General features: G+C 38.6%; 1 protein-coding gene across 1 annotated transcript; it reads left to right on the top strand.

Annotated features, from left to right (window-relative positions):
• Positions 1 to 8298: 8298 nt before the first annotated feature.
• LOC108669767 (origin recognition complex subunit 1) lies at positions 8299 to 23657 on the top strand. Its single transcript, XM_018157175.2, has 15 exons — positions 8299 to 8720; positions 11002 to 11111; positions 11517 to 11606; positions 12059 to 12153; positions 12486 to 12568; positions 15071 to 15133; positions 16100 to 16164; positions 16311 to 17253; positions 17464 to 17742; positions 18199 to 18369; positions 18701 to 19004; positions 19142 to 19312; positions 20061 to 20314; positions 20530 to 20654; positions 21596 to 23657. The coding sequence occupies exons 1-15, from the start codon at positions 8629 to 8631 to the stop codon at positions 21769 to 21771; spliced, it is 3021 nt and encodes a 1006-aa protein (XP_018012664.1). The 5' UTR covers positions 8299 to 8628; the 3' UTR covers positions 21772 to 23657.
• The last annotated feature ends 2116 nt before the right edge of the window (positions 23658 to 25773 follow it).

Genomic DNA, 25773 nt, shown 5'->3' with positions numbered 1-25773 from the left:
GATAAGGCGCGTCAGGGTTGGCCGGAGATAAGGATACGGATAAGGCGCGTCAGGGTCGGCCGGAGATAAGGATACGGATAAGGCGCGTCAGGGTCGGCCGGAGATAAGGATACGGATAAGGCGCATCAGGATCGGCCGGAGATAAGGATACGGATAAGGCGCGTCAGGGTCGGCCGGAGATGAGGATACGGATAAGGCGCGTCAGGATCGGCCGGAGATAAGGATACGGATAAGGCGCGTCAGGGTCAGCCGGAGATAACATGTTTCATAACATTCATGTCTTGTAAGAACTTTCTGAATATTCACGGGCTCAATTCCAGTACGTGTGCTATGAACATCCGGTATTCACATGCACTTTAAGAACCTCGCTATCACAAGTAAGTATTCTCGATGTTGCAGTCGCTGAAGCATTAGAACCAAAATTCTACAATTCTCGTCCTCTAAGAACCTTCAGAACTCTCGCGTGCTTACAGAACGTCGTTGCCGCAAGGTTCTCAGCGGCAAGGCATAGCACAAATTGCCTTGGCTGCCTTAGAACCCATAACACTCGACATCTTTACTGCTAGGGGGCGGCGCCCCCGCTCTCAAAAAGAAGTGGGCTTTCGCATGTGCTGGTGTAGCCATGTTCACAGCTTCGTTATATGAGTAGGTAATATATAGTGAACTAATAAATCGTTATTGGAATAAGACATTTATTAGTTCACTAGATATTACATGAGAGCATCAATTATTTTTTAGTATTATATGTTATACAACATTTTTTAAAAGGCTTTCTTTTCCCGGTATTAGTTCACTATATCACTATATATTACATGAGAGTATCAACTAGTTTTTAGTAGTACATGTAAAAGAACATTTTTTTAAAGCTTTTATTTTCTCGGGAACAATTTTGAATATTTGACGGATAAAAAAATTAAATAATAATTAATCATTTATTAATTATTTTTAATTTCACTTATATCCCCAATTTTCCCGAGGATTAAATTTGTGTCATCATAATCGACGTATCGCTACAAAAGTATGCAAATTTTTATGCTTTCCCATTTCATTGCTTTAATCGTGAGAAAATGTCTTAGTATGACATTACAACGTCGGGGCCAAAGAATATAACCTTCAAAGTTGAAATGTTTTCACATTGAAAATATAGTAGGAGAACGCTTCATTGAAACCCATTTAATTAATTTACAATGCATATGAAACATTTAATTTTTATGAATGCTACAAAAATCTTACTATGAACGCGGCTAGAGAAGTCAATCCCAAGTTCCCAACACAATGAAGGTTAAAAGATAAAGTGATTATTTATCTTTTAATATTATTGTGTGATAAAGTGATTATTTACAAAGTGGACAGTTTACCGCAATCTTGTATGAATCAGAATGGAGCGACACAATAAACGGCCTCTTCTAAGTCATCTTTTAGTGACACAATAAACAATCTCTTGCGTGTCAACATTGAGTGACACAATAAACATATTGCACTGATGGTTACATTTGGCCAGGACAATGTGATTCCGAGAACTAACTTATAAAATCACATTATATAGGCAGAAAATTCTCCTATGATGGTCGTTTTCATTTGATTGGGTCTGTGAAGACCCAATCATTTCATGAGAAACGCCTTTTCTGTTTAAGTTTACACTGCAGATTTTACAGAAACTAGTTGTTATTTAACATAATTCGATCTTTCCATGACTTTTTTCTAGTACGATTGATTCTTTTTACAGCTTCTACCGCAGTTGCTCGGTTTAACAAATTTAACAGCTATACATTTTCTACATCACCATAACGTACACAACCGTACACGCGTAACACAGCATCTGCTACAGCTACACGCGTAACATAGCATCTGCTACAGCTACTCGCATCACATAGCATCTGCTACAGCTACACGCGTTATATAGCATCTGCTACAGCTACACGCATCACATAGCATCTGCTACAGCTACACGCGTTACAGAGCCTGTGCTACAGCTACACGCATCACATAGCATCTGCTACAGCTACACGCGTTACAGAGCCTGTGCTACAGCTACACGCATCACATAGCATCTGCTTATACAACTACACGCCTTACATAGCATCTGCTACAGCTACACGCATCACATAGCATCTGCTACAGCTACACATAACAATCAAATGATATACTGACATCAACATACGAAATACAACCTGGACACTCAAAGATTCTACATTTAATACAGCATTTATCATGCATAGCAATATAAATAATGAACCCATACACCTTAACAACGTACCGTGACCCAGGCGTCCTGCTATTGGACAGGCTTGACACCGACCAGCATGATGCATGTGCGAGATTATTCTATTATTAAAGGCTTAACTTATTCCCCTCAGCTGAGTTTCAGTTAAGGGGAGTTATTTGGGGAAGATGAGGGATCCTACTGAAGGAGACCTGCCACTCCGGTCATTACCTGGCGCAGGACATCACAGGGCAGCGAGTGATGTAATTTTTCTCGCAGGATTGCCGCGACACGAACTAAATAAGCTCGACACGCACAAGACACGGTCAATGCATGCACCATACACGCACCATACATGCACCATACACGCACCATACACGCACCATACATGCTCGATACACGGTCAGTACACGCACAACACTAGCACAATACACTCACTACATACGCACCACACACGCTCAGGATGCGGCAAAATTAACATGCTCAGTTTAATGCAAAAATGTTTAATCATATATCAAAACCATTAGCCACCGATGATAGCATCCATTAGCTACCGATGATAGCATCCATTAGCCACCGATGATAGCATCCATTAGCCACCAATGACAGCCGACCCATGTTGGCCAAAGTGGATTGAATAATAATTCTAAATTACCTATATGAACAGGTAATATTTAATATAATTTAAGTCTCAATTACCTAGTTACTAATTGCCTCATTATCGTTCACTATGTTATTTTCTACTGAATATCATACGAGGAATTTGTTATGAATGTCATATTACACACTTTTTTCATCCGTCCTATCATAGTGGAAAATTATAGTAATTAATTCTAATCATTTAAACGGTTTGGTTAAAACATCTCTGGGTTTGACTTTTCTTTAAATGTAGTAAATAATAACAAAATGATTGAAGGCTTGAAATCGAAATTCAGGCGATCGAAACGAAAATAACACAGCAACCTATTGGTATTCAGTTCTAATAGGCGATTGTGCATTAACGAACAATCGTTTTGCTTACGCCAGACTTGAGAATTGCGGAATATCGGACGTGTGAATGTGGCAAAATAAACGCACTCAGAATTGCGAGTTTCAAAGTTTATTAATTGAATATCAGACCTAAGATGACATTCATACGCTTCAATCAAACTACATGAATGCGTTAAATAAACTAAGTTGTGCGTTACAAACGGAGCGAGTACGTGAACCTCGCAGCCTTAGAACACAGTGCTTTCAAATGCAATCTCATGAATCCTTTAAATGGTGTGCACTTTGAACGAGCCTTTTAAGTGAATATCGTAGACTTTTGGAACATCCTACGCTCGAACTTAACCTCATATATAAGCTGAATATTGTGCACTTTAGACGAGGTGAATTGCGAGGTGAATATTGTGCACTTTAAACGAGGTTTCTAAATCTAAGTGAATTTAAAATTCAAGCGAATATCTCGCCCTGCAGATCGCGCTTGACTCGCATGCGGTCCTCAGTTGAAAGCGTCACCGAAATGTCATTTGAAATGTCCGGCGGCGTTGGTTAGTCCTGACTTTTGCATAGCTTGGTATTTACCTGCTTGGTTCCACTCAATACTCACTAAAAATACCCATTGATATTCACGGTCATCCTAACAGAGGCCAACTATAACCCGCCGAAGATTTCTAAAACGAACACCATTAAAAGAACGTAGCCTTCATGGAGACTCGACAATGCATGAATAAGTCCCGCGGCTGATCAATGATTCAATTATTCATGATTAAATTGGTCATCGAACCTCATGGAAACTTTAAAAGATCTCAAGCAAGTTCTCACGCTCAAAGTTGCAATTCAATTTCCGTGCGAAGTTTGTGCCGAGATTTTCATGCTAATCGAAAAAAAAATGTTGACAAAGATGAAGATTATCCGTAATAGCAAATAATACATATACCCAAAACTTTTTGTCTTTCAACCTGCCCATTTGAAGGTTATTTTTCAGCAACGTATAGAGAACGCTTATGTAAAACCTAACAATAAATATTCAGTATTCTCGCTTTTGTATTAGAATTGTGAGTAAACAATATAACTTCATTTCAAAAATATATGCACAAAAAACAGCAAATGGGAAAAACGATATTATAAAAACGAGCAAATGGGAAAGTATACATGAATTTTTAGAACATGCACTACATGTTCTGCGAATATCTATGAACATGAACATGAACCACACATCTACTTATCGAAATTGCAGACTGAAATGATCCAATTCAATTCCACTTAAATCATAAACATGACGCAGCCACCTCATTGCTAAATAATTAAGAATAATAATTGTACGATACAAGCCCCGGGGGGTCAAATGATTGCAACGCCCCCGGCAGTCCGCCCCAGTCTGATAAGCCCGCATTGAAGTGCCGACCTCACACGAGTTTGCTGTTCTGTATTCCGGGATTTAGAAATTCTTTCCGCGTTATTTTGAGACCGGCGAATATTCACGGTGAATTTGACATGAAATGTAGCATGTAATTTCAAATTAATTTGGTCAGGGGAAAAGTTTAGGTTTTGAATTGAAGCCGCGGGTTAGATTTTGGTCATTCCCAGCTAGCGACGGCTGAAGCCAAATGCAGTCGGGAATGGCAATCAGAATTCCCATTTTGGGAACATAATGACTATTGTTCCAGAAACGGGAATGCTTTCGCGAGCGTTTGATGTTCCGGCATTCCTGCCACGTCATGCTGATATGCTGACACTGCAGCGTGTAGTGCTGACACTGCAGCGTGTAGTTCTGCATCGTGTCGTGCCGACACTGCACCGTGTCGTGCTGACACTGCAGCGTGTCGTGCTGACACTGCAGCGTGTAGTGCTGACACTGCAGCGTGTCGTGCCGACACTGCAGCGTGTCGTGCTGACACTGCATCGTGTAGTGCTGACTACAGACATGAGAAAAGTATGTATATATTTTAAACAGAATATCATTTATTTCAACGTGTCGTTCATCTCAACATGGCAAGAAGGAAGTGTTTCCACTCATTCATATCGTTGTTATTTCTATTGAAATGGAATTACTCATATAAGTTAATATTAAACAAACTTGATAGATAACTATATTAAAATCAGTTGGGCTGATTATTTACTTACTTATTTAGCCCAAATTCTGATCGATATCCATTGCGGCATGTCTTCTTGCTCGAGATCGAGTTTGTTGCATTCATATGAGGAAGAGGAACAAAATCTTCACTGCATATAAACGAAATTAGATTAATTATTATGAATTAGGAATTTCATTATTCTTATTAATAATATTGATAAAAAATATTATTATCGTCAGTATTATTTGAATTATTATCACTAATCTAATATATATATATGCATGGTTGAAATAATACTATATATTATGTACTGTTGAAAATAAGAATAAAATTGTATACCTCCAAAGTTATCACAAAAAATTTTCCAATCACTGGAGAGACTCAAATAAAATTCTCGTGCTCAGGAGAAGCATCATAATTTTGTTAAGCTTTGGCATTCATTTATTGCTAGAATTTGCAGATCATTACACTGATTCGTTAAAAATTCAATCACTACATACATTAGTTGGAGACACGGTAGCGGATTGTAGGAAGAGATGGACCGTGCAGTCGTGCTAGACTATACATGTAAAAAAAATTATAGTTGACAGGTTTGGCTTAAGGAAATTTTGAACTAATTTAAAAAAACATAAATACAAGTCATTCACTATAATACTGTACGATGGACATTTTCAAGAATTTTTCAAATTATTTTTGCAGACGTAGCATGCTTATGACTGTAAGGACATTTGACACAGGGCAGGGTGGCCCAGTGGCTACAGTTCATTGAGTACCAATATTGGAGCAGAGAGGTGCGGGTTCGATCCCAGCTCTGTGCGCCAGTTTCTGGTCAGAATCGGCAAGGAGGCCGAGCGGAAGCAAAGCAGAATTTTAGCAATGAAATGCGAGTTCGAGACCGCAAAATGCTGTGAATGTTCTGCGATGTTAAGAATAGGCGACAGGCCTATGGCCTACTGACCGCTATTATTATTATTATTATTTGACTGGTGGGCGTCCGGTACAGTTAGTTTAAAAGTTGAGTGGTACATGGGTGAACTAATATCTTTCTATAATTATTATTATAATGTACATAAAATATAAATTTTCCTGCAATAGACAAGATTGCAGACTAAATCGGGCTCACAACTACGACATTAAGCCGACGTCTCACGTGCCACCTTCAGTCTGGTGGACCAAGGAACCACCTGATGGAGGCCCACAACGAGACCATCACTCATACGCTGCTGGAGGAGTGCACCAGCGTCGTCATGCGATGCCCCGACTCGCGACAGCTGAGGCCCTCATCATTAAGGATGGAACTCCATCCATCAACCTTGAAATTTGTTAGAACCTTGTGACTGTTTTCGGAGTAACTTTTGGTGCTATAATTCTTGATCATCTTCATTTTTTCGTGAATTGGCAATTATTTCCAACCAAATTGATTTGCGAGTAGCATCCAATTTACATGATTTTGTACTTATTTCGATCCAAATTTCCTTACTCAATGCGTCTTGTAACTTGCTAATGAAGGATTGATACATTCGAAAGGTCATTAAAGAAAAAAATATAACTCAGTACTCACTGCAGTGAGTGACAGAGAGCGCATTTTCTCGTCGACGAAAAATTGAGGTCACGGACGGACAGACGGACAGACAGACAGACAGACGGACATGGCGAGCACAATAGTGCAATTTTTCCATAAATGAGAAAATGCACTAAAAATGTCCGTCGGTACCCTGATTTTTTACTGACCAGCACAAACGAAAAATATTGGTCGATATATTGATGAAACTGACAAGAAATTTGTCAACAAAACAAATTATCTGGCCTTCAATGAAACCTGCTTATTATTATAAGTACACCAATGATGTACTTATAATATGTGTTGAGTGTTGATGTGTTTTACGTTCATTAGGCTAGAGGTAGGTGACAGAGCTTTGCTGGATGCGTTTTAAATACCGTTAGTTTACATGATGATTTGTAAGTGCAATAAGTTTGCGGTATCATTCTTAGGTGTCGTAAGTTTCCCGAATGAGCGGTAAATGTATCAATTATGAATTGGTAGGTGTCGAAAGCTAACGTTATGAGTGGTATGTGTCGTTATTTTATGGGATAAATGGTCGGTGACGTATATTCGCGAGTTTAATTGAGCATGCTTTCAGTTCTTGAGCTTTAAAGTTAATTTAAATCACTCTTAGAAGTTTGAATCACATTTTATCGCCCATATTAATTTTGATAAATCATAGTTCCACCACGCCAATGTTATATAAACTTTTAATTGTATTCTAAGTACCCGACGCTGAAATTATTCTAGTATTTCGCTTATACGGCTCCTATATATTCTAGTACAAGATTTCAAACGCACAAACATTGAAAATACATTATAATGATTACAGGTTGAATGTCGCTTCCAGCGCTGAAAGTGAAACCTCTGGGTAGCTAATATTGAAAATAATGAATAACAAGGCGATGGTGAAGCCTAGCTCAAATCACCTACGTGATGTTACCGGATCGATATTTAATAATATGGTTATTTCAAATTACTAAGGTTTGGTTTTGTGGCAGTGCTGGGATGATGATGATCAAATCACACAAATCGCCCTGTGGTTACAGTTCTGACCAAGATTGGAGCAGAGAGGTGCGGGTTCGATCCCAGCTCTGCGCGTTAGTTTCTGATCAGAATCGGCAAGGAGGCCGGGCGTTTGAGCAAAGCAAAATTGAAGCAGTGAGATGCGAGTTTAAGTCCTCAACAAGCTGAGGATCTGCAATGTTAGGAATCGACGACAGGCCTTCAGCCTAATCAACGCAGAAACCGTTATATTATTATTAAATGAATTACTATAATTCCCATGGGAGTAACAACCTAATGCATGACTTTGTTCCATGTTACTCTATTTTAAATGATAAAATACTCACAAAAAATTGTGTCATAGTGAATGTTTTAGTTCTAAACAACTTTGATTAAGTAAATCAAGAATTTTGTGAAAATTCTAGAAAAATGTTGAAAACATTTTCGATAAAAATTCAACTACTTGCAAGTGATCACCACCAGCTGAACATGTCTCCCGCCAAGTGCAAGTCGAATTTATGTATTGCATTTTCAATTTAGAGGAAATAAATCTAAAAGAATTTACTATTGATCTAAGAAAATAGCACATTGAAAGCCTGAAACGTGTATACCATTGCCTGAAATTAAGATTCAATTGTAGATGTAGGCTTAATTAATACAACACTATCGCAGATGCGTGAAATAAGGTCACCGCAAGTTCTAACTACCTAAACTACGTTTCTAACTAACGCGCTTGCTCAGTCTTGTGGGCGTCATGTAACTCATGTTCAGTATAAACTGTGTCTGTGTTGAATCGTTTTTCTAGTATATTGAAACTCATGATGAAGAGTGTGGTACCTGAGAAATCAGGCAACTCAGCTGATAGTGGCTGCAGGTGGTTAAGAGATCCTAAATGCCCATCAACATTGCAGTAAGTTTATCTTTTTGTTTCTTTTTATTGCTCTGCCTGGTCAGCTGATCTGTCAAATAATTCTCTCTAGTTTATTGTAAACATAAACAATCGTATGGTGTTCTCAATTACATTAATATTTAAGATTTCACTCCTATCTAAATTTTAAACAGGGTAAACGCGGTATATTCCGACACTTTAAGGACCCATCGAAAAATGAAAAACTATAAAAAAAAGGGAGGGGTTACGTAAGTTCTGTTGCCTTCACATGACTCTCAAAACACTTCACTACGCGTCAGCAACGATGAAACATCACAAAATGTTGCCATATTTATTAAAAAGCCTTTAGAATGGAAACCTACAAAATCCCTATATTCCGTCATTTTGTGTGGCAACATCCGACACGTAGTGAGTCGTATTGCGTCAGCGCTTCAAATTTAACTGATCCGTATTGCCGACATCCACGTGTTCGAATTCCGTTTGCTGTGTGAGCTGTATTGGGTACAGGGGTGGAATACATCTACTTTTAACGGAAATTTCGCGGCCCGAGATCTCCCATTTATATGTAAGTTTGAAATCTCGCGGCTCGGAAGTCAGGTAAAATATATTGATTTAGAAATGTCGCGGCTCCGAAATGGGTCACGTGACGTGTGATGGAAGTGCAAGCCAGCGGTTGGCAGTTGTCGGCAGCAAATCGATAAAGAATAGTGCACCGGCCGATGTATCACTGTATCATTTGAGCTCATGTTGTTGCCACGTGCGGTTGTGCGGTGATAACTCCTAATCCCGTTTCCACAACAACTAGGCTTGGCGCCGGTCTGCGATGCATGGTGGCTTGATACCTGTAAGTATTCTTATCATCATATACATATGGCCTTATCAATAGTTCGTTTCGAACAGAACGTAGACTAGTAGTAGAATTATATTGTGAATGGTTCGATGTTGTAGGATGATATTTGTAGTAGGAGATAGATTTTCTGAAGTACCCGTTATTTGTCCGTTTTCTATGAATATCACGTTTTCTATCAATTTTTTCGAAAAATTCACAGGAGCAAAATGTTTTTCTTTTTACATTTTACGTATGTATGTGAAGTTTCATGTCAATCGGATAATAACTATAGAAGTTATCAAAATTATCAATCGGTCCCCTTAAAAAGTTGACAATTTCTATAAATTTCATTACTTTAAAAATAAGTTGGTGTTTATCTAAATTTTCAAATGCTTTTGATAAGATATAGGTTAGGTTAGGACCGTAGGGTAGGTTTATTGTTCCAAAAACAAACTCATGATATAGAATTTACTGCCTCAAAATTTAGAAGCTAATGGATTTAAAATACTTTTATGGCTTAGATAATAGATGGGTATTTTCTATACATGAAAAACTTAAGCACAAGATAGCTCAAAATCAAATATGCTAACCTAGTAGGTATATATATTGGTATTTGGTACTAGATGGTAGCTACCTTACCTACCTATTGTGAATTGGCTCAAAAAAGTTCAAAGCTGGCAAAGCACAATCTTTAATCTTGGCAGATTCAATTGATTGCAGTCCCTGTCAAACTGGAAAGTGGAAAATTGGACACTGGACAGAAAATAATTTTGTAAACAATATTTTTTATCTGCAATTTTTGAAAAATTCTTTCCACTTCATCAGATTGGAACCCCTCGGTCCATAACTACAATCAAAAAATCAAAAAAATCGTGATTTTTTATAAAAAATCAAATGATTTAATGACATGATTTAATTATTTTGATTTAGTCATTGCCAACCCTGCTTGAAAGTGATAAACATGTTGCTATATAGGGCATCTTTAATTTTTTAATCATTGGGTAATGTATTTAGTTTATTTGATTTCACACCAATATCTAAATTTAACATACCGGTAGTGTTTTGAATAATTGTTTGTTTATCCCAAACATTATTTGATCCAACACATAGATTCTTCAATGAGAATCTTTGGCTTATCTTAATAATGTTGGCAATAAACTTGTAACATAGAAGGTATGCAAGGTATCCTTAGGTATCAACTTGAACAAATATCAATGTGTTTTTTTATTTTCCAATTTATTGGGATATCTGATATGCTTACAATAAAGCTGTTTCTTCCTGAACATAATTTATAACTAATAAAATATTCTGCAACACAATTGCCTACAACTAACTACTATTTTATATCAACTCTTTTTTGTGAAATAATTCATCATCATTCATGAAAATCTTCTGAAAACTAATGGCTCAATTTTTTTGCATGGTAAGAGTATAAGATGATTATGCTTACTAATTCATTCATTTATTTTTTAGGGGCTTTGCACTGAATAACTTGACTGTTTGCTGTGGCCAGTTCATGCTCATTGAGTTGGGTGGCAAGAATAACCTGGGTGTGGCTCAGCTCATATCCTGTTGGGATTCAGGTGAGTTTGCACAGCTATTTTTTTACTCTGATTTATGTAATTCATGCTTGTAAAAGATTTAGGCTACAAGTCTCCCGATGTGTACGATATGTATGTACTGTAGGTATTGTAAAATATTGTTGCCAGATGAACCCATGCACGAAATTTTATTAAGGCAAAAATTGATTAAAATACTATGCTAAGAGTATATTAGTAGAAATTGAATCTAAGCAATTATTTTTATTATTTTTGTCTACCATGATGGATTTTTTATGAAAATGACTCAAAGGGCCACTAGTAAACAGATAAATACAGGTATATATATACTCCTAAGATCCTGTTAAATATACCTATATAACTGCTTTCAATTCTGCAGAGATATTAATGACAATACTTGTGAAGTATAATTACTTTGGTTCTCTGCAGGAACCAAAAAGGACAACTTCCGAGGACAAATACAATGGTATTCTTACCTAGAGGACTTGCCTGACAAATGGCTCAAGAACCTGCCTCCAGGTACCAGTTAAATCATTATAAATATATTATGAGCTCATGGCATGCATTTATTACCCTCTAAATGTAAATATCCTGATAACATAATTTTGGGCTTTTAATTTGTTCTCTTTAATTTAAAATCTGTTTATTAGACTTTTATTTGCTATTTTTTACTTTGTGCTGCAATCATTATAGCATTTGAATAAAGTAATAATGATATCAAATGAAGTGATAAGTATTTATTTATATAATAGTAGGTAATCTGGCCATAAATGTTTTTTATCATGAATATCTTTGTTTTAAAATAATGTTCTTTTTAATGCACATTTGTACCAGACCCATTGGCTTAAAAGTATTTCCTGATTTATACCCTAAAATCTTTTTGTGATACCCACTCTTGTTCTTGTTTGTTCTCATGAAAAATCACATGTTGAGTTGTCCCTTAAAGCCTGTGCCTTTTATGTTGTTTGTAGGCTCCGCTCCATGCGATGGCACCAAGGAAGTGGCACTGGAAGGAAGAAATTTTGATAATGACATTGACCTGGAGACAGTGATCAGCTTATGCTATGTAATTCCATTAAAATAAATGTCTCTTTCTTATTAATTAATCTAATCAAAAAAAAGAAGCTAATGAAATGCGCTACATTTTTATCAATATTAATCCATGCCTCTAAGTCTTTCTCATTTGTATTTTCATATTATTTGTAAAATGATTCATTTATTTTAAATTTTAATGTGTTGCAGTGTCATATGTACCATATCCATTTGTTTTTGTAACAATATCATTTGTATTAAATTTTAATGTGTTATAAAGTCAGATGTATTTCTATGTTATATGAGTTGAAATATATACATTTCCTTATAATTTATTTCAATGATATGATGTATAATTGTCTGCAGGTGACTGAGTGCTCCATTAAAACTTGTCCCAAGTCGGTGGTGAGGCCACCAGAGTCCCGGGGCTTCCATCACTACGTCTGCAGGTCATTAATCTCGTGGTCTTGCCATGATATTGCATAATGTTCAGAGGTTATCTTGTGATAAATATTACTCTTCCCTCTTATCATATGTGTAATTATTGTCTTCTCGTGTTCTCAATAGCTAGGCTCTCCACAGTTAGGCTATTCATAGTTATCCTCATAATAGGTAGATGTTCTCTTAGTTCTTATGCCTCTTCATTCTTTACCCTCATCATAGTTGAGTCTCTGCATCGTTATTATCTTCATTGTTTATCCTATGCCAGGGTTGGCGATTTTTTTTATTTTTTTTTTTAAATAAAAAATCAATGATTTTTTTTATTTTTTCATTATTTTTTTTAATTGTTTGATTTTTTTGTTTTTTTTTCAGCTTTTTTGTCTTTTTGAAGTGTCATTTTTTATGTTGCAATTAGCCTACTAACAATAACAGTATATAGACCATAATGGATGGCTAAAAAGGGCACTTATTGCCTTCAATAATGGCCAACAGGCCAAGGTAGTGTTTACCACTTAGGGATTTTTGGGTAAAGAATTATTGGTAAGTCTATTCATTAGCTTTGTAAAGTTTGTATGGAGCAAGGTAATAAGCTAAATATTGACCATTTAACTGGCTTCAATAGGTATACAAAAACACTTCAGGAATGCAGATCTTCTAAACATTGAAGAGTCACACAACAGATAGGTAGCTGATAGCACAGTGCACAGCACTATCAATAGATCTACTAGTTTTATGTCCTATAAATCTACCAGACTCTACCCTCTCACACCGACTAGTAGTGACTGTAGCTGATAGCACAGTGCACAGCACTATCAATAGATCTACTAGTTTTATGTCCTATAAATCTACCAGACTCTCCCCTCTATACACACCTACTAGTAGTGACTGAGTGACTGACTGCACTGTACCCATTTAATTCAGACCAATAAATCAATACTAAACATAAACTGAACGATAACCAAACAAACCTCATACGACTTGAAACGAGACTTAAGTTATGAGGAAATCTAATACTGTTTGAAATAAACATGTGCACAATTCAAATATTTTATATCCATTCACTGCATTTAATCATTTTATATATCGTCTTATAATTGTAATTGTCTTGTTTCTAGTTTTAAATTCAGATATTTAAAGATTGGAATTAAATATTTTAATTAGAATACCTACTCATATTAGGGTGGAAAATCTTTCTAATTGCCTAAAAGGTCAATACAATCTCAACCTCTCAATATACAGGGTGGGGGAGAACCGATTGAGCAGTTTTGAGGTAAAATAAAAGTGTAATGGAGGTACATAAAGAAGAAAGTTTATTTTCCTAGAGGTCAGCATAACATATCATTTAGAATATTTATGTTTTGAAAACAATATCTGGAAGATGGGGGCCGTTAGCAGCAACACACTGTTGGAGTAGTTCTCAGAGGAGGGAGTAACTGTAACAGTGAATTCCGATCGCTATGTTGCAATGTTGCAAAATTTCTTGCAGCCCATGATGGACGAAAACATTGTTGAAAATGAAGCATTGGGAGACGTTTGGTTCCAGCAGGATGGGGCTACAGCTCACACAGCCCGAATGTCACTCAATGTTTTGAAACGCATGTTCCCAGACTCTGAGGGGTGATTTACAGTGGCCTGCGAGGTCACCTGATTTGAGCATTTGCGATTTCTTTCTTTGAGGACATCTAAAAGAAAGGGGTTCAGAAGTCGCCCTCACACTCTACCACAGCTAAGGGAACGGATTATTGCAGCAGATGTTATGGCCATACCTCGCCATATGTGTGAACCTACTTTAGAAAACTTCCGAGAACAACTCCAACAGTGTGATGCCGCTAACAAACCCCATCTTCCTGATATTGTTTTCAAAACATAAGCATTTTAGATGGTTTGTTATGCTAATCTCTAGGAAAATAAACTTTCTTCTTTATGTACCTCCAATACTCTGTTATTTCGCCTCAAAACTGTTCAATCAGTTCTGCCCCACCCTGTATAAGCTAGCTAACACATTTAAATTGTATATTGTAATCAATATATAACAACTAGTCAAATTGTTAAAGACTACTTATAGCCTTATAAGAATTAGCTAAGCTGCTAGCTATGTACAATGTATTGCACTCTTGATGCCTCTGTACCAAAAACATTTAATTTATTGGAACCTAATACACACTAAAGGCAACAAGTTTATATACCAATTTGTCATTCATAGTACACTTATACCGTACTAAACCATGAATAACAATACCTCAATATAAATTAAAGACTGCCACTCAATATATTTAAATATATGAAAAAATCGAAAAAATAAAAAAATCACGATTTTTTATAAAAAAATCAAGTGATTTAATCACATGATTTAATCATTGCCAACCCTGTCCTATGCATTGTTTATTCTTCTCACATTTATGCTCTGAATAGTTATTCTTTTCATGTTTATTATTACAAATATTTACTTAATTTTACATCGTTTATGTGTGTTTCGTGTCACAATTGAAGTTGTTTCTGTTATCGCTCAGGTTTATGGTGCAAGGCAAGATGGAGGGAACCCCTGCTGGTCTTGTGCCCCTACCTCAGTTCAGGTGAGTGTTGTGTGAGTTTGCTCACTGCTCCTGCTTCTATATGAAACTCAAGCTGTATCATCAAAACTCCTTAAAGTACATGTAGTGATCTAAGTACACCTGGCAGCCAAAACATATGTAGCTGCTCAAGTACTTGTGGCTGATTCATTATGTGTTTTCTTGAACTGTTGTCAGTGACTGGCTGACCGAGTTAAAAACTCGAGCATTTTTTAATAGTGTGGCCATAGGGCCTAAATTATATTCATAAAGGTTTCTTGCCTTTAAATTTCTGATGTATTAAGTCGGAGCAGATGAAAATTTTGCTATGTAAATTATTAATGAAAATTTTTGTATGATTGAACTTTATTTTACCTACCACATTTATTCTTCATTGAAAAACTTAGTCTCAGTTTCCTCATTGATTTGATGTGGTAATTAACTTGAATAGCAATTAAAATCATGAAAGATTTTTGAGGGACTCTCATGAGCAAGAATTCCATATGCAATATTTGGAACAAAATATAAACAACAAAATTTTCTATAAAAAATGTCGTATTTTTCACCCAAAATTTTACAGCTGGAAAGTTAAAACATGGATAATCTATTATATAATGACTCTGAATAATGTATCAATAAAAGAGACTTTTCAAAATCAAACCATTATGGAACTGAAGGCTAGTGAAATCAATTTGTTTAATCCATTACATTTTTATAAATAAAATATTAGTTTTGGTCTGAATCGAGATGATATATTATAATTATTTTGTCATTCCACAGCCACTCCCTTGGAAATTGACAAATTACATCTGATATTGTTGACTTTCATTGAGCTCCTTTAAGATTAAATTCAGTATGAATACTGCGTAATAGTGTAGGTACTCAAAGATAATGGAAATTGATTTCAATCAAGAAGGAAGCCTTAGAAACAGTTGTTAATTTCCTTATAATAAAAATTTAAACTCTTATTCATTTTTTTAAATCTCCTAGGAAGGGAAGCTGCTCGTCTCTAAAGCTGTATTCACCTGGAAAAGAGAACATCCCTCCTGGTTCTGGTAAGAATAAAATAATCAAAGGTTTGAAGTATTCTTAGATATTCACTTTATTTGTCGTTTTGATTTGATGTAGATTGTACACACAAAAAAAAAATCACTCCAAGAACTTTTGTTTCAAGTCAACTAACTTGGTGTCTTATTTCCAGAGTTTGATAAGAAACAACAAAAACGCATTTCGTTCTATGATTCGGGAGTTGCCAAGAAGACGCGTTTGTCAATTGCCGGTAGACGATACTCGGCCATTTGTCATGATTTGGCAGATCGTCGGTTGTCAACAGACTCGCCTTCTCATGGTCCTTCTCTGTCTGCCAAGAAAAATCTTGCCAGCCAACTCAATATGGCGACCTCCTCTTCTACTGGTGATGATTCATCTATTAGTCCAAGCAAAGAGCTCGCCTTAAATCTTGAATGCCTTGCCGTTGATGAAAAAAAGAATGCTGTAGGTCAAACGTTTTTAAATGAAAAATCAAATGGAAAAATTTCAGTCAGTGAGAGATCTGGTAAATTCAAAAATGCGGCAAATGGAAAGGGTCTTTCACAAAGCTCGAGAGTGAGTGGGAAATCTTTGTCCAACTCTCCTTCTAGAAACTATCAGAGAGAGACCCGAAGCACTCCCAAGAAATACAACACAAACAGAGAACTTAGTTCTGACGCGCCATATCAAAATAATCAATCAACTGCAGAAAACGGCAATGATCCTCATCATAGTTCTGGCACTCCACTTCACAGAACTCCTAAACGTGGCTCACAAAGTAGCTCTTCTTGCGAAGAGACGCCTCCAAAGAGAGCCCTAAGAGGCACTTCAAAGACCAGGAGAGCTCTAACAGTGACTCCTCTCAAAGTCACTTCACAAAGATGCCCTCCTTCTGAAGGCACTCTACGAGGCGCCACTCCACGTCGTGGTCGTCGAGGTGCCACTCCACGCCGTGGCACTCCCCGGAATTTGGCACTGGGCCACAGGACCCCAAGTCTGCAGTGCAGCGAATGCTCCCAGGGTTTTAGGACGAAGCAGTCGCTCGACGACCATCTGCAGGACGAGCACGACATCTACGAGGTCTCCTCCGACGACACTCCTTCACCGCTCAAGAGGTAAATTTTCATGAGAGCTTCTTCAAAGTTGCTGTGTATTGTAATGAAGTTTCCAATGAGAGAGAATTCGACTAATACTTTTTATTACGTCAGGTACTAAGAGCTTTTAACCTTGATTCTTGCTGTTATTGTTAAAGTTTCAGCAGATGTTGTATTAGTTATATTCACTGGCAACTGTGATTCTTCAAATCTGTGGCAATTTTTGTGCAGGGTCCGAAGCAGAGGACGACCGAAAAGGCAAGCAAAACTAGCAAAAGCTAACACAGACAACGATGAGAGTGAAGATGATGATATACTGGGCGATGTGCAAAGAGACAACAGTTTAACCGGGAAACGAACAAGAGGTTTTACCTGCCGCAACTGTGGAAGCGTTTTCCTTAAGAGAGAAATGCTGGCTGAACACCAGGAGCTGTGCACCTTCAATGCCACGCCCACGAGGGCTCGAAAGGCCAGAGCAGATATTTCTGAGTCAACAACTTCTTCGAAACAGTGAGTGTTTTTTTTTTTCCATTTCCCTAAGCGGCATATGATATTGCATATTGAAATAGTGACGGTTGTTTTGGGGATTTTTAAACGAACCAGAGTGGTTTTCCTGTTTTAATAAGCCGTGGAGGGCATTAGAATGATGACAGTTATTTAGAGGATTGTTGAGTTACGGACAGTGGTTTTCAATGGTGATTATTGTTGATATGGCTACTCTGTATAATGTAAATCTGTTATCTAAATAAATTCTGAATTTAGTAGATCACATTTTTGAAATATGATGAATTGAAAAAAGTGATATGAACTGTGAATGTCTATAAAAAATGGGCTTTGTTGATATGAATAGTATTATATTACCTGCAGCTGCTCCGGCATTACCAGCGTCCAACAATTTTCTTTATTTCGGGGACGGCCGTATGTATTTAAAAAATATGTATGTGAAGTTGAGCATTTATTTTCCAGCGGTGGCATTGACTGTGCCAGCCTCCGGAAGTCATTGAGCTCTCTGGACATTGCCAAGGACCGTCTGCACGCCTCCGCGGTGCCTGAGTCGTTGCCGTGTCGGGAGAACGAGTGTCAACAGCTCTACGACTTCATCCAAACCAAACTCTGTGATGGCACTGGCGGCTGTATGTGCGTGTCTTACAATCTCATGCACTCTATGAATATCACTCCTTCATAGTCCTGGCTTTTTTGAGCGAAACCTCCTCCCATGTGACTCAAACCCCTCGTCCCTTATGTTAGATAGGTTTTCATTAGGACCGTATACGGGACTGAATTGGGTCTCACTGAGAATCTTACTTTGGGACTTGAGGCCAACTAGACATTTTCATTCTGTGACTAAATTTGGTCTAGCTTGGAATGAAAAGGGACTAACTGGAAATGGTCTCTGGTACCAAATTGGGGTTTCACTGGCAGTATTTCGTCCAGTACGGAGCCTGGAACTGACTTCTTCATGCGGCAGGTATATAAGCGGCGTACCTGGCACGGGCAAGACGGCGACGGTGCGTGAGGTGGTCCGCCTGCTGCAGTCGAGCGCTGCGTCGGGCGACGTGCCGTCCTTCACGTACGTTGAGCTCAACGCCCTGAAGCTCACCGAGCCCCGGCAGGCGTGGGTGCAGTTGTGGAGGGCGCTCACGGGACAGACGCGCGTCACCCCTGACCACGCGGCCGCGCTGCTCGACCGTCGCTTCCGTCGCCCCGACCCCCGGGAGCCGCCGCTGCTGCTGCTCGTTGATGAGCTCGATCTCCTCTGGACGCGCAAACAGGCGAGTGCTGGGCTAGACCAGACAAATTTGCAGCTTCTTTGTAATGTTAATTCAATGTCCTCTGTTTCCCAAAACTGTTTGATGTAAAACATTAACATTTCATGTCTATTGATTGAGTCGCCATGTTTGTGGCACAGGACGTGCTGTACCGCCTGTTCGAGTGGCCATCGCTGCCCGGCACTCGCCTCGTGCTGGTGACCATCGCCAACACCATGGACCTCCCGGAGCGCGTTTTGGTGGCCAGAGTGTCTTCCAGGCTGGGCCTCACCCGCACCACCTTCCACCCATACACCCACCACCAGCTGCAGGTGGGTGATGTCTCCCTACACCCACCATCAGCTGCAGGTGGGTGATGTCTCCCCCTACACCCACCACCAGCTGCAGGTGGGTGATGTCTCCCTACACCCACCATCAGCTGCAGGTGGGTGATGTCTCCCCCTACACCCACGACCAGCTGCAGGTGGGTGATGTCTCCCCCTACACCCACGACCAGCTGCAGGTGGGTGATGTCTCCCTACACCCACCACCAGCTGCAGGTGGGTGATGTCTCCCTACACCCACCACCAGCTGCAGGTGGGTGATGTCTCCCCCTACACCCACCACCAGCTGCAGGTGGGTGATGTCTCCCCCTACACCCACGACCAGCTACAGACGTGTACATGGCTTTGTACCACTTTTTCACCACCACCTCGGACAGATATCTTCAGGTTCACCCATGTGCTATTTGATCACCTGTCTCGGCTGCAGGATATCGTTTACAGTTTTTGATCTTCTGTCTCAGCTGCAGGAGATTATTTACAGTGTTTGATCGCCTGTCTCGGCGGCAGGAGATCGTTTACAGTGTTTGATCGCCTGTCTCAGCTGCAGGAAATCGTTTACAGTGTTTGATCGCCTGTCTCAGCTGCAGGAAATCGTTTACAGTGTTTAATCGCCTGTCTCGGCTGCAGGAAATCGTTTACAGTGTTAAATCGCCTGTCTCGGCTGCAGGAAATCGTTTAGTGTTTGATCGCCTGTCTCGGCTGCAGGAGATCGTTTACAGTGTTTGATCGCCTACAGGAGATCGTGCAGAGTCGCCTGGCGGGCATCGCCTGCTTCGAGAGCGACGCCATCCAGCTGGTCGCGCGTAAAGTGGCCGCCGTGTCGGGCGACGCTCGTCGGGCTCTCGACATTTGCCGACGGGCGGCCGAGATCGCCGAGACCCTCATCGATGTCTCCCAGGACACCAAGACACCCCCGGGGGTGGTGGGCTTCAAGCACGTCAATCTTGCACTCGCCGAAATGTTCACTTCGCCTAAAATAATGGCCATTAGGTAATTTTTTGTTCCAAAGTGAGACATTTCCTAGAAAATTGTTTTTCTGGTCTACCTTAGATATTTGTGTCTGAACCTTTGAATTATAAGAAAAGTAAGAAATGAAGTAGGAAGTGTTTAGTTTTCATTTAGCAGAGAATGAGAACTGTAGCTAGTATATATTGAGAACTGCAATAAGCATTAATAACTCGTAATTACACCTGCCTGTGTTGCAGGGAATGCAGTGCAGTGGAGCAGCAGTTGCTGGCAGCTGCAGTGGCAGAGAATCAGCGCAGTGGGCTGGAGGAGACGTCACTGGAGCGGCTCTACTCCCAGTTCTTGTCTCTCTGCGCCTTTGATGGTAACACGTCCTAGAGTTTCGAAATATTTTATAATGTATCTTTGTAACCCGATGTATCTTCTAATGTTTCTATGTAACCCGATGTATCTTTTAATGTATCTATGTAGCCCGATGTATCTTCTAATGTATCTTTGTAACCCAATGTATCTTCTAATGTATCTATGTATGCCGATATAGCCCATCTCGTATCTAATGTATAGGATAGTTTAAACTTCAAAGTATCTTTCTTATGCTCCAATTAATCCATTTATACTGTGTCAGTTTACTATTAATTATAGATTACCTGTAGTTCTTCCGGTTTTATTAATTATGGATGAACTGGAAGGCTTGGAACGAAGAAATTGTCCTATGTATTGGTTATTATCTAGATAGTAGCGGCAGATGCAGCTTTTCGTCTTGCGAAGCAATATATACATTTGTGTGACGTAGGACGCTAAACAATTTATGATGACAAGAAACCCAAAGCAAAATTTGATCACTTTGATGGAATGAGCTTTTTTTCTCGGCCTCATGTCAACTTGATGCCTCGATCCTCCGCGGCGCAACAGCAAATTTCGAACTTGGAATTCTGCACGTGGAGAACTTTGAGAATATTTCCGTTCTAGAGACAAAATAATATGTCTTTGACCATTTGCCGTTTACTAGGTTGTATCAAGCTACTACCACCGATTTCAATATTTCTAAATGTTTAAGAATTATAACCTTATTTGTCTCATATGAATAGGTTAAGCCACAAAAATTGCCAAGTTAACTTTTAAAAATGGTAATAATATTTGCTTGTCAGCCGTTTGCCTGAGATGGTCATGCATTGACGTAGCAATGAAGCGGCATAAGAAGTAGAGAAAAAAACTTCGTATTATATGATTCGTCATGTGTAATAATACAATACTGGTCATTTGACCTTTTAGGGTTGATTAATTTTCCATTGTTATCATTAACAGGTAAGCTGAAACATGTGTCGTTTTCGAACGTGATCCTTGCTGTGAACAAACTTTCAGCGCGACGCCTGTTCATCACAGAGTCGCCCCGACGTCACCTCAGTCAGCGCATCTCCCTCAACATCTCCGTGCAGGACGTCAAGTTTGCCCTCGACTGCGTCAAAAGCGGCAAAAATTAATCATGATTACACTCAGAGGCGTTCGCCTGCAACCGTGTATGGAACAAATTGCATCATGATTAATGTCTTGAGGACGTTTGCCCTGAACTGCGTCACTAGCGACAAAAATTAATCATAATTACATCCAGAGGCGATTGCTCTCAACCGTGCATAGAACGGCCTAAGTGCATCATGATTAATGTCTTGAGGACGTTTGCCCTGAACTGTGTCAAAAGCGACCAAAATTCTTAAGGCATTTATTTACTCTCAACTGTATTAAGATCAACAGAAATGTGTTCTAATTAAAGTCAGAGGCATTTGCAATTAACTGTATCAAGGGCCACAAAAATGCATTATAATGAGTCAGTTGGGTTAATTATTAAGTCAGTGGTTTGCCCTTAACAGTGTTAAATGTGACAAAAATGCATTCTTATTACAGTTAGAATTTGTTAAGCTCTAGGTTATCCGTAAACTTCGTCTATAGTCTATACATTAGTTGTTGTTGACTGAAAACTGATCTCGTGCCTTTTAGAGTCTCAACGAAACGTTTCCATGAATGTTAGATGGTATGTCAAATCAATTTCCAAGTTAAGGTTAAGAATCTTTACTGAAACTCATCCTTAAATGTTTAGCTGTGGGAAATGTATTTCCCTATCTAAAAAAATCGTGAATTTTCGAAATTTGTTATACCCGATTACTCTGATTTTTCTATGAGAAATTTAAGCATAAAATCTTAATAAGCACTCGGCTCCGAATTTTCAGGCTCCTGCAATATTTTTTGCAAAAGCGCCGACCGTGATTACAATTGAAGTTATTCCCTAGATGTCTTTCCAAACTGTCATTGATCCTACTCTCTATCCTAGATATATTCAGGATTACTTGGAGTCTCTCAAGTAAATTAATGTAGGGCTGCCTTAGTTCTCTGTGTTAAGTTTTATACGAAGACTTCCATTCATATCAACAGCGAATACATTATAGAGTTACTTAGCATCTCTGTATTGATTTTTAGTTGAAAGCTTACTTACATATCAATACCGAATATATGTATTTATGGCTGTCTTTTATCTGAAAGGTGAACATTTTCTAGTGCTATCTTTTATCTCTACAATGAATAATTTAGGGATGCTTCTAATTATGTCTGCAGTTAATTTATTTTAGTGTTGTTCTTATCTGAATAACTTTTTTTTTAGACAGCTTGGATTATCGTTATTAAACAAATTTTAGGAATGTCGTAGATAGTTTTAGTTATGTTGATTTAGAAACTGGAAACGGATTGTTTCTGGAATAGAAAACCATCTCGTTGTAAAATTGGTATTGCGATTGTTATAATTCTGCTCTTGTCACTGCCAAAACCGCAAGCCGTGTGAATGGTCGATTAAAACTCACTGCACCGTTAGATCGTCATGCTAGTTATCAAATTTCCATATTACTCTGATTAGACCATTTGAATTTTAATCTTTACTCAGATGTGAACACCATTAGATTTACTCTTAGTTGTGCCCTCCCTAAGTGGAACGACTGCAGTGATAGCTTAGAAAAAGTCCTGTTTCCATGATATTGAACCGTCGAACTTCTTGTAGTCAAAGTAGACTTTAAATGTTTAGCTTTCCTCGTTCATATACACGGTCGCATTGTTTTTAGCTTTCATCTTTGTCGACTACCATTTTTATTTGTGTGATGCGTGTCATCAATTTGTCTTCTTACTGCTATTTGGTTTGCCGTCAATTGCTCGAAAGGACCAAATTTGTGCCGCGTATCACTGACTAACAACTGAATTAATAATTGCACTTCTTTCCGTATGTTAATTTTTGAATTTTTGTTTAGTTTTTTCCTTAAAATATAGTAACATAATAAGTTTTTTCAGTTCACTGCTTTATGCTCCCTGGTAAGATTTTATTGCATTTGCTTATTTGCTTTTTATTTATACATTTAAAATGATGGCAGTTGCGTGTCCAATGACCACCGCGCCTATGGTCTAGAGGTTAATTATCGCGTGTCAAGTCTTGTTGGTCAGAACGACTTTTGAGGCTATTTCAGGTCATTTTTCATTTCTTCTTTACTTAGCTTGAAATATTTATTAAATTTGGACCATTAAAATTGACATTTCCATCATTCTTTCTAAACTATTTTTGTTTCTTAAATAATGCGTATTTAATTCGGTGGTTTAATCTTACTCGACCCTGCTGTTGTCCTGTATAATAAAATAACCTGTAATAATTCCATAACTCTCGAATTATTACAACTACTGCGCTGATGTAAACTTAGCACATATCTCGACTTTGGTTGAGATTCAAGTTCGTATGCTACATTTATCAATTAATTGCCTAACAAGAATCGAATTTACCTGCACCCTTGGTATTATAACCAGTAGTGGGCACAGCTAACCCAAAAGTTTGCTTCGATAACCGCTAAACCGCTAACTGAAAAGTTAGCTTCGATAACGCTAAACCGATAAATCACCAAAAAATGTAGCGGAATTTGCCGCTAACCGCTAACTTTTAATATATAAATTTAGATTTGGCTTACTTTTTTGGGTGGGGGGAGGGAACTCTGAAAAACATGCCTAGAGAGCTGAACTTTTGCCTTGAAAAGGAGCTTTCCAAAAAGATGTAGCATGCCAAGATCTGATTATCAAGATGTACATAACATAAATAATTAAATGAACAAAATGAATGAAATGAAATTAGGCAGTAGTTGACATTCAACATACAGTTTATTAAACGAATAAGAAATGTTAAGGTTACACCAGGGTTACACACTCCTTTTACTCTGGCTTGCCCTTCGCCTTCATATCCTCGAGGTGATGATTGTTGCCCTTCATGAACATCAGCCTCTCAAAGTTGGCATCTTACAGGGTGGCTCTCTTGGCACTCAAGATGTCCTTGCCTATGGAAAACAGGCGCTCAACTGCAGCACTGCATGGGATGGCTGTGTTGTACTTAACGAAAAGGTTCATCAACACCTGCTCGCCCAAGAAGGCAACGTCAGTCAATTCCTCCTTCGAGCTGCTTTCCAGCCAGGTCTTCACCAAATTCTGTGCCTTGGACTTCAATGACCCTAACGTCTCGTCGACGTGAGCACGCACCGTTGCCGTCGCCCACGAGTCCGGTGCTGAGACATTCGCGTCCCGCGTCCTCTCCTCGTATGCCCCTAACGTCTCTTCTGCTCCTCTCGTCGTCTCACAACCACCCCTGATATTTAAAAACATTGTTACATCACAACACACAGACATTTCACAATCCTGCAGTGTCTCCCTCCACTGCACGATCCTAATGATGCTCCTAAGAATGTCAAGAATTCCTCATAAGAACATGCCTGAGAACATCCTACCTGCTATAAGAACAATAACATCCTACCTGCTGGAGAGCTGACTCGGAGCATTTTCCGTGCCTCACTTCTAGTCATTTTGATAGTTCCAGTGCTAGCTTTCCTGCCTCTTTTGGAGTTGCATAATTCTCGCTAGATGATTTATTGTTGACAGAAAACACAATCAAGCTGTGAGTTTAATAAAATACTTAAAAAAAACTTTTTAAAAAACACGTTTTTCTTGTGGACTAAATGGTAGAAAATAAATTATGGTTCGCCCCAAAAAAACGTGTGTCGGGCAGATTTATGATTAAAGCGAAAAGCACACAACACTTTAATTTTGGAAATTTGATGGTGAACGTACAGCCCGACCCACGTTTTTTTGGGGCGAACCATAATTTATTTTCTACCTTTTAGTCCACAAGAAAAACGTGTTTCTTAAAAAGTTTTTTTTAAGTATTTTATTTTCTACTTTTTAGTCCACAAGAAAAACGATTAAGACTTGATTAAGTATGACTTGACGTACGTATCGATGATACGCAGCGTCAGCGCCTGCTCGTCTATAACGTCAGCGCCCGCACGCCATACTATATATATACTATATATATACTTTATTCAATTAAACTAATTTCGGTCTCTAATTACTAGTTTTTATGATTGTATCTGAAATTGTTAGGCGAAAATAGCCTGCATGCCGAATTTCAGATCTCTAGAACA

The sequence above is a fragment of the Hyalella azteca genome, unplaced genomic scaffold (genome assembly GCF_000764305.2).
Source record: "Hyalella azteca isolate HAZT.00-mixed unplaced genomic scaffold, Hazt_2.0.2 contig17841, whole genome shotgun sequence".
Taxonomy (NCBI): Eukaryota; Metazoa; Arthropoda; class Malacostraca; order Amphipoda; family Hyalellidae; genus Hyalella; species Hyalella azteca.
This window is presented reverse-complemented; position numbering and strand designations above follow the sequence as displayed.

Bases quoted from the DNA above. Each gene is read 5' to 3' on its own strand.
- LOC108669767 (XM_018157175.2), top strand. From the start codon at position 8,629: ATGATGAAGAGTGTGGTACCTGAGAAATCAGGCAACTCAGCTGATAGT. The intron at 12,154-12,485 runs GTAATTCCATTA...AATTGTCTGCAG, and splicing joins CAGTGATCAGCTTATGCTAT to GTGACTGAGTGCTCCATTAA. The intron at 12,569-15,070 runs GTCATTAATCTC...GTTATCGCTCAG, and splicing joins TTCCATCACTACGTCTGCAG to GTTTATGGTGCAAGGCAAGA.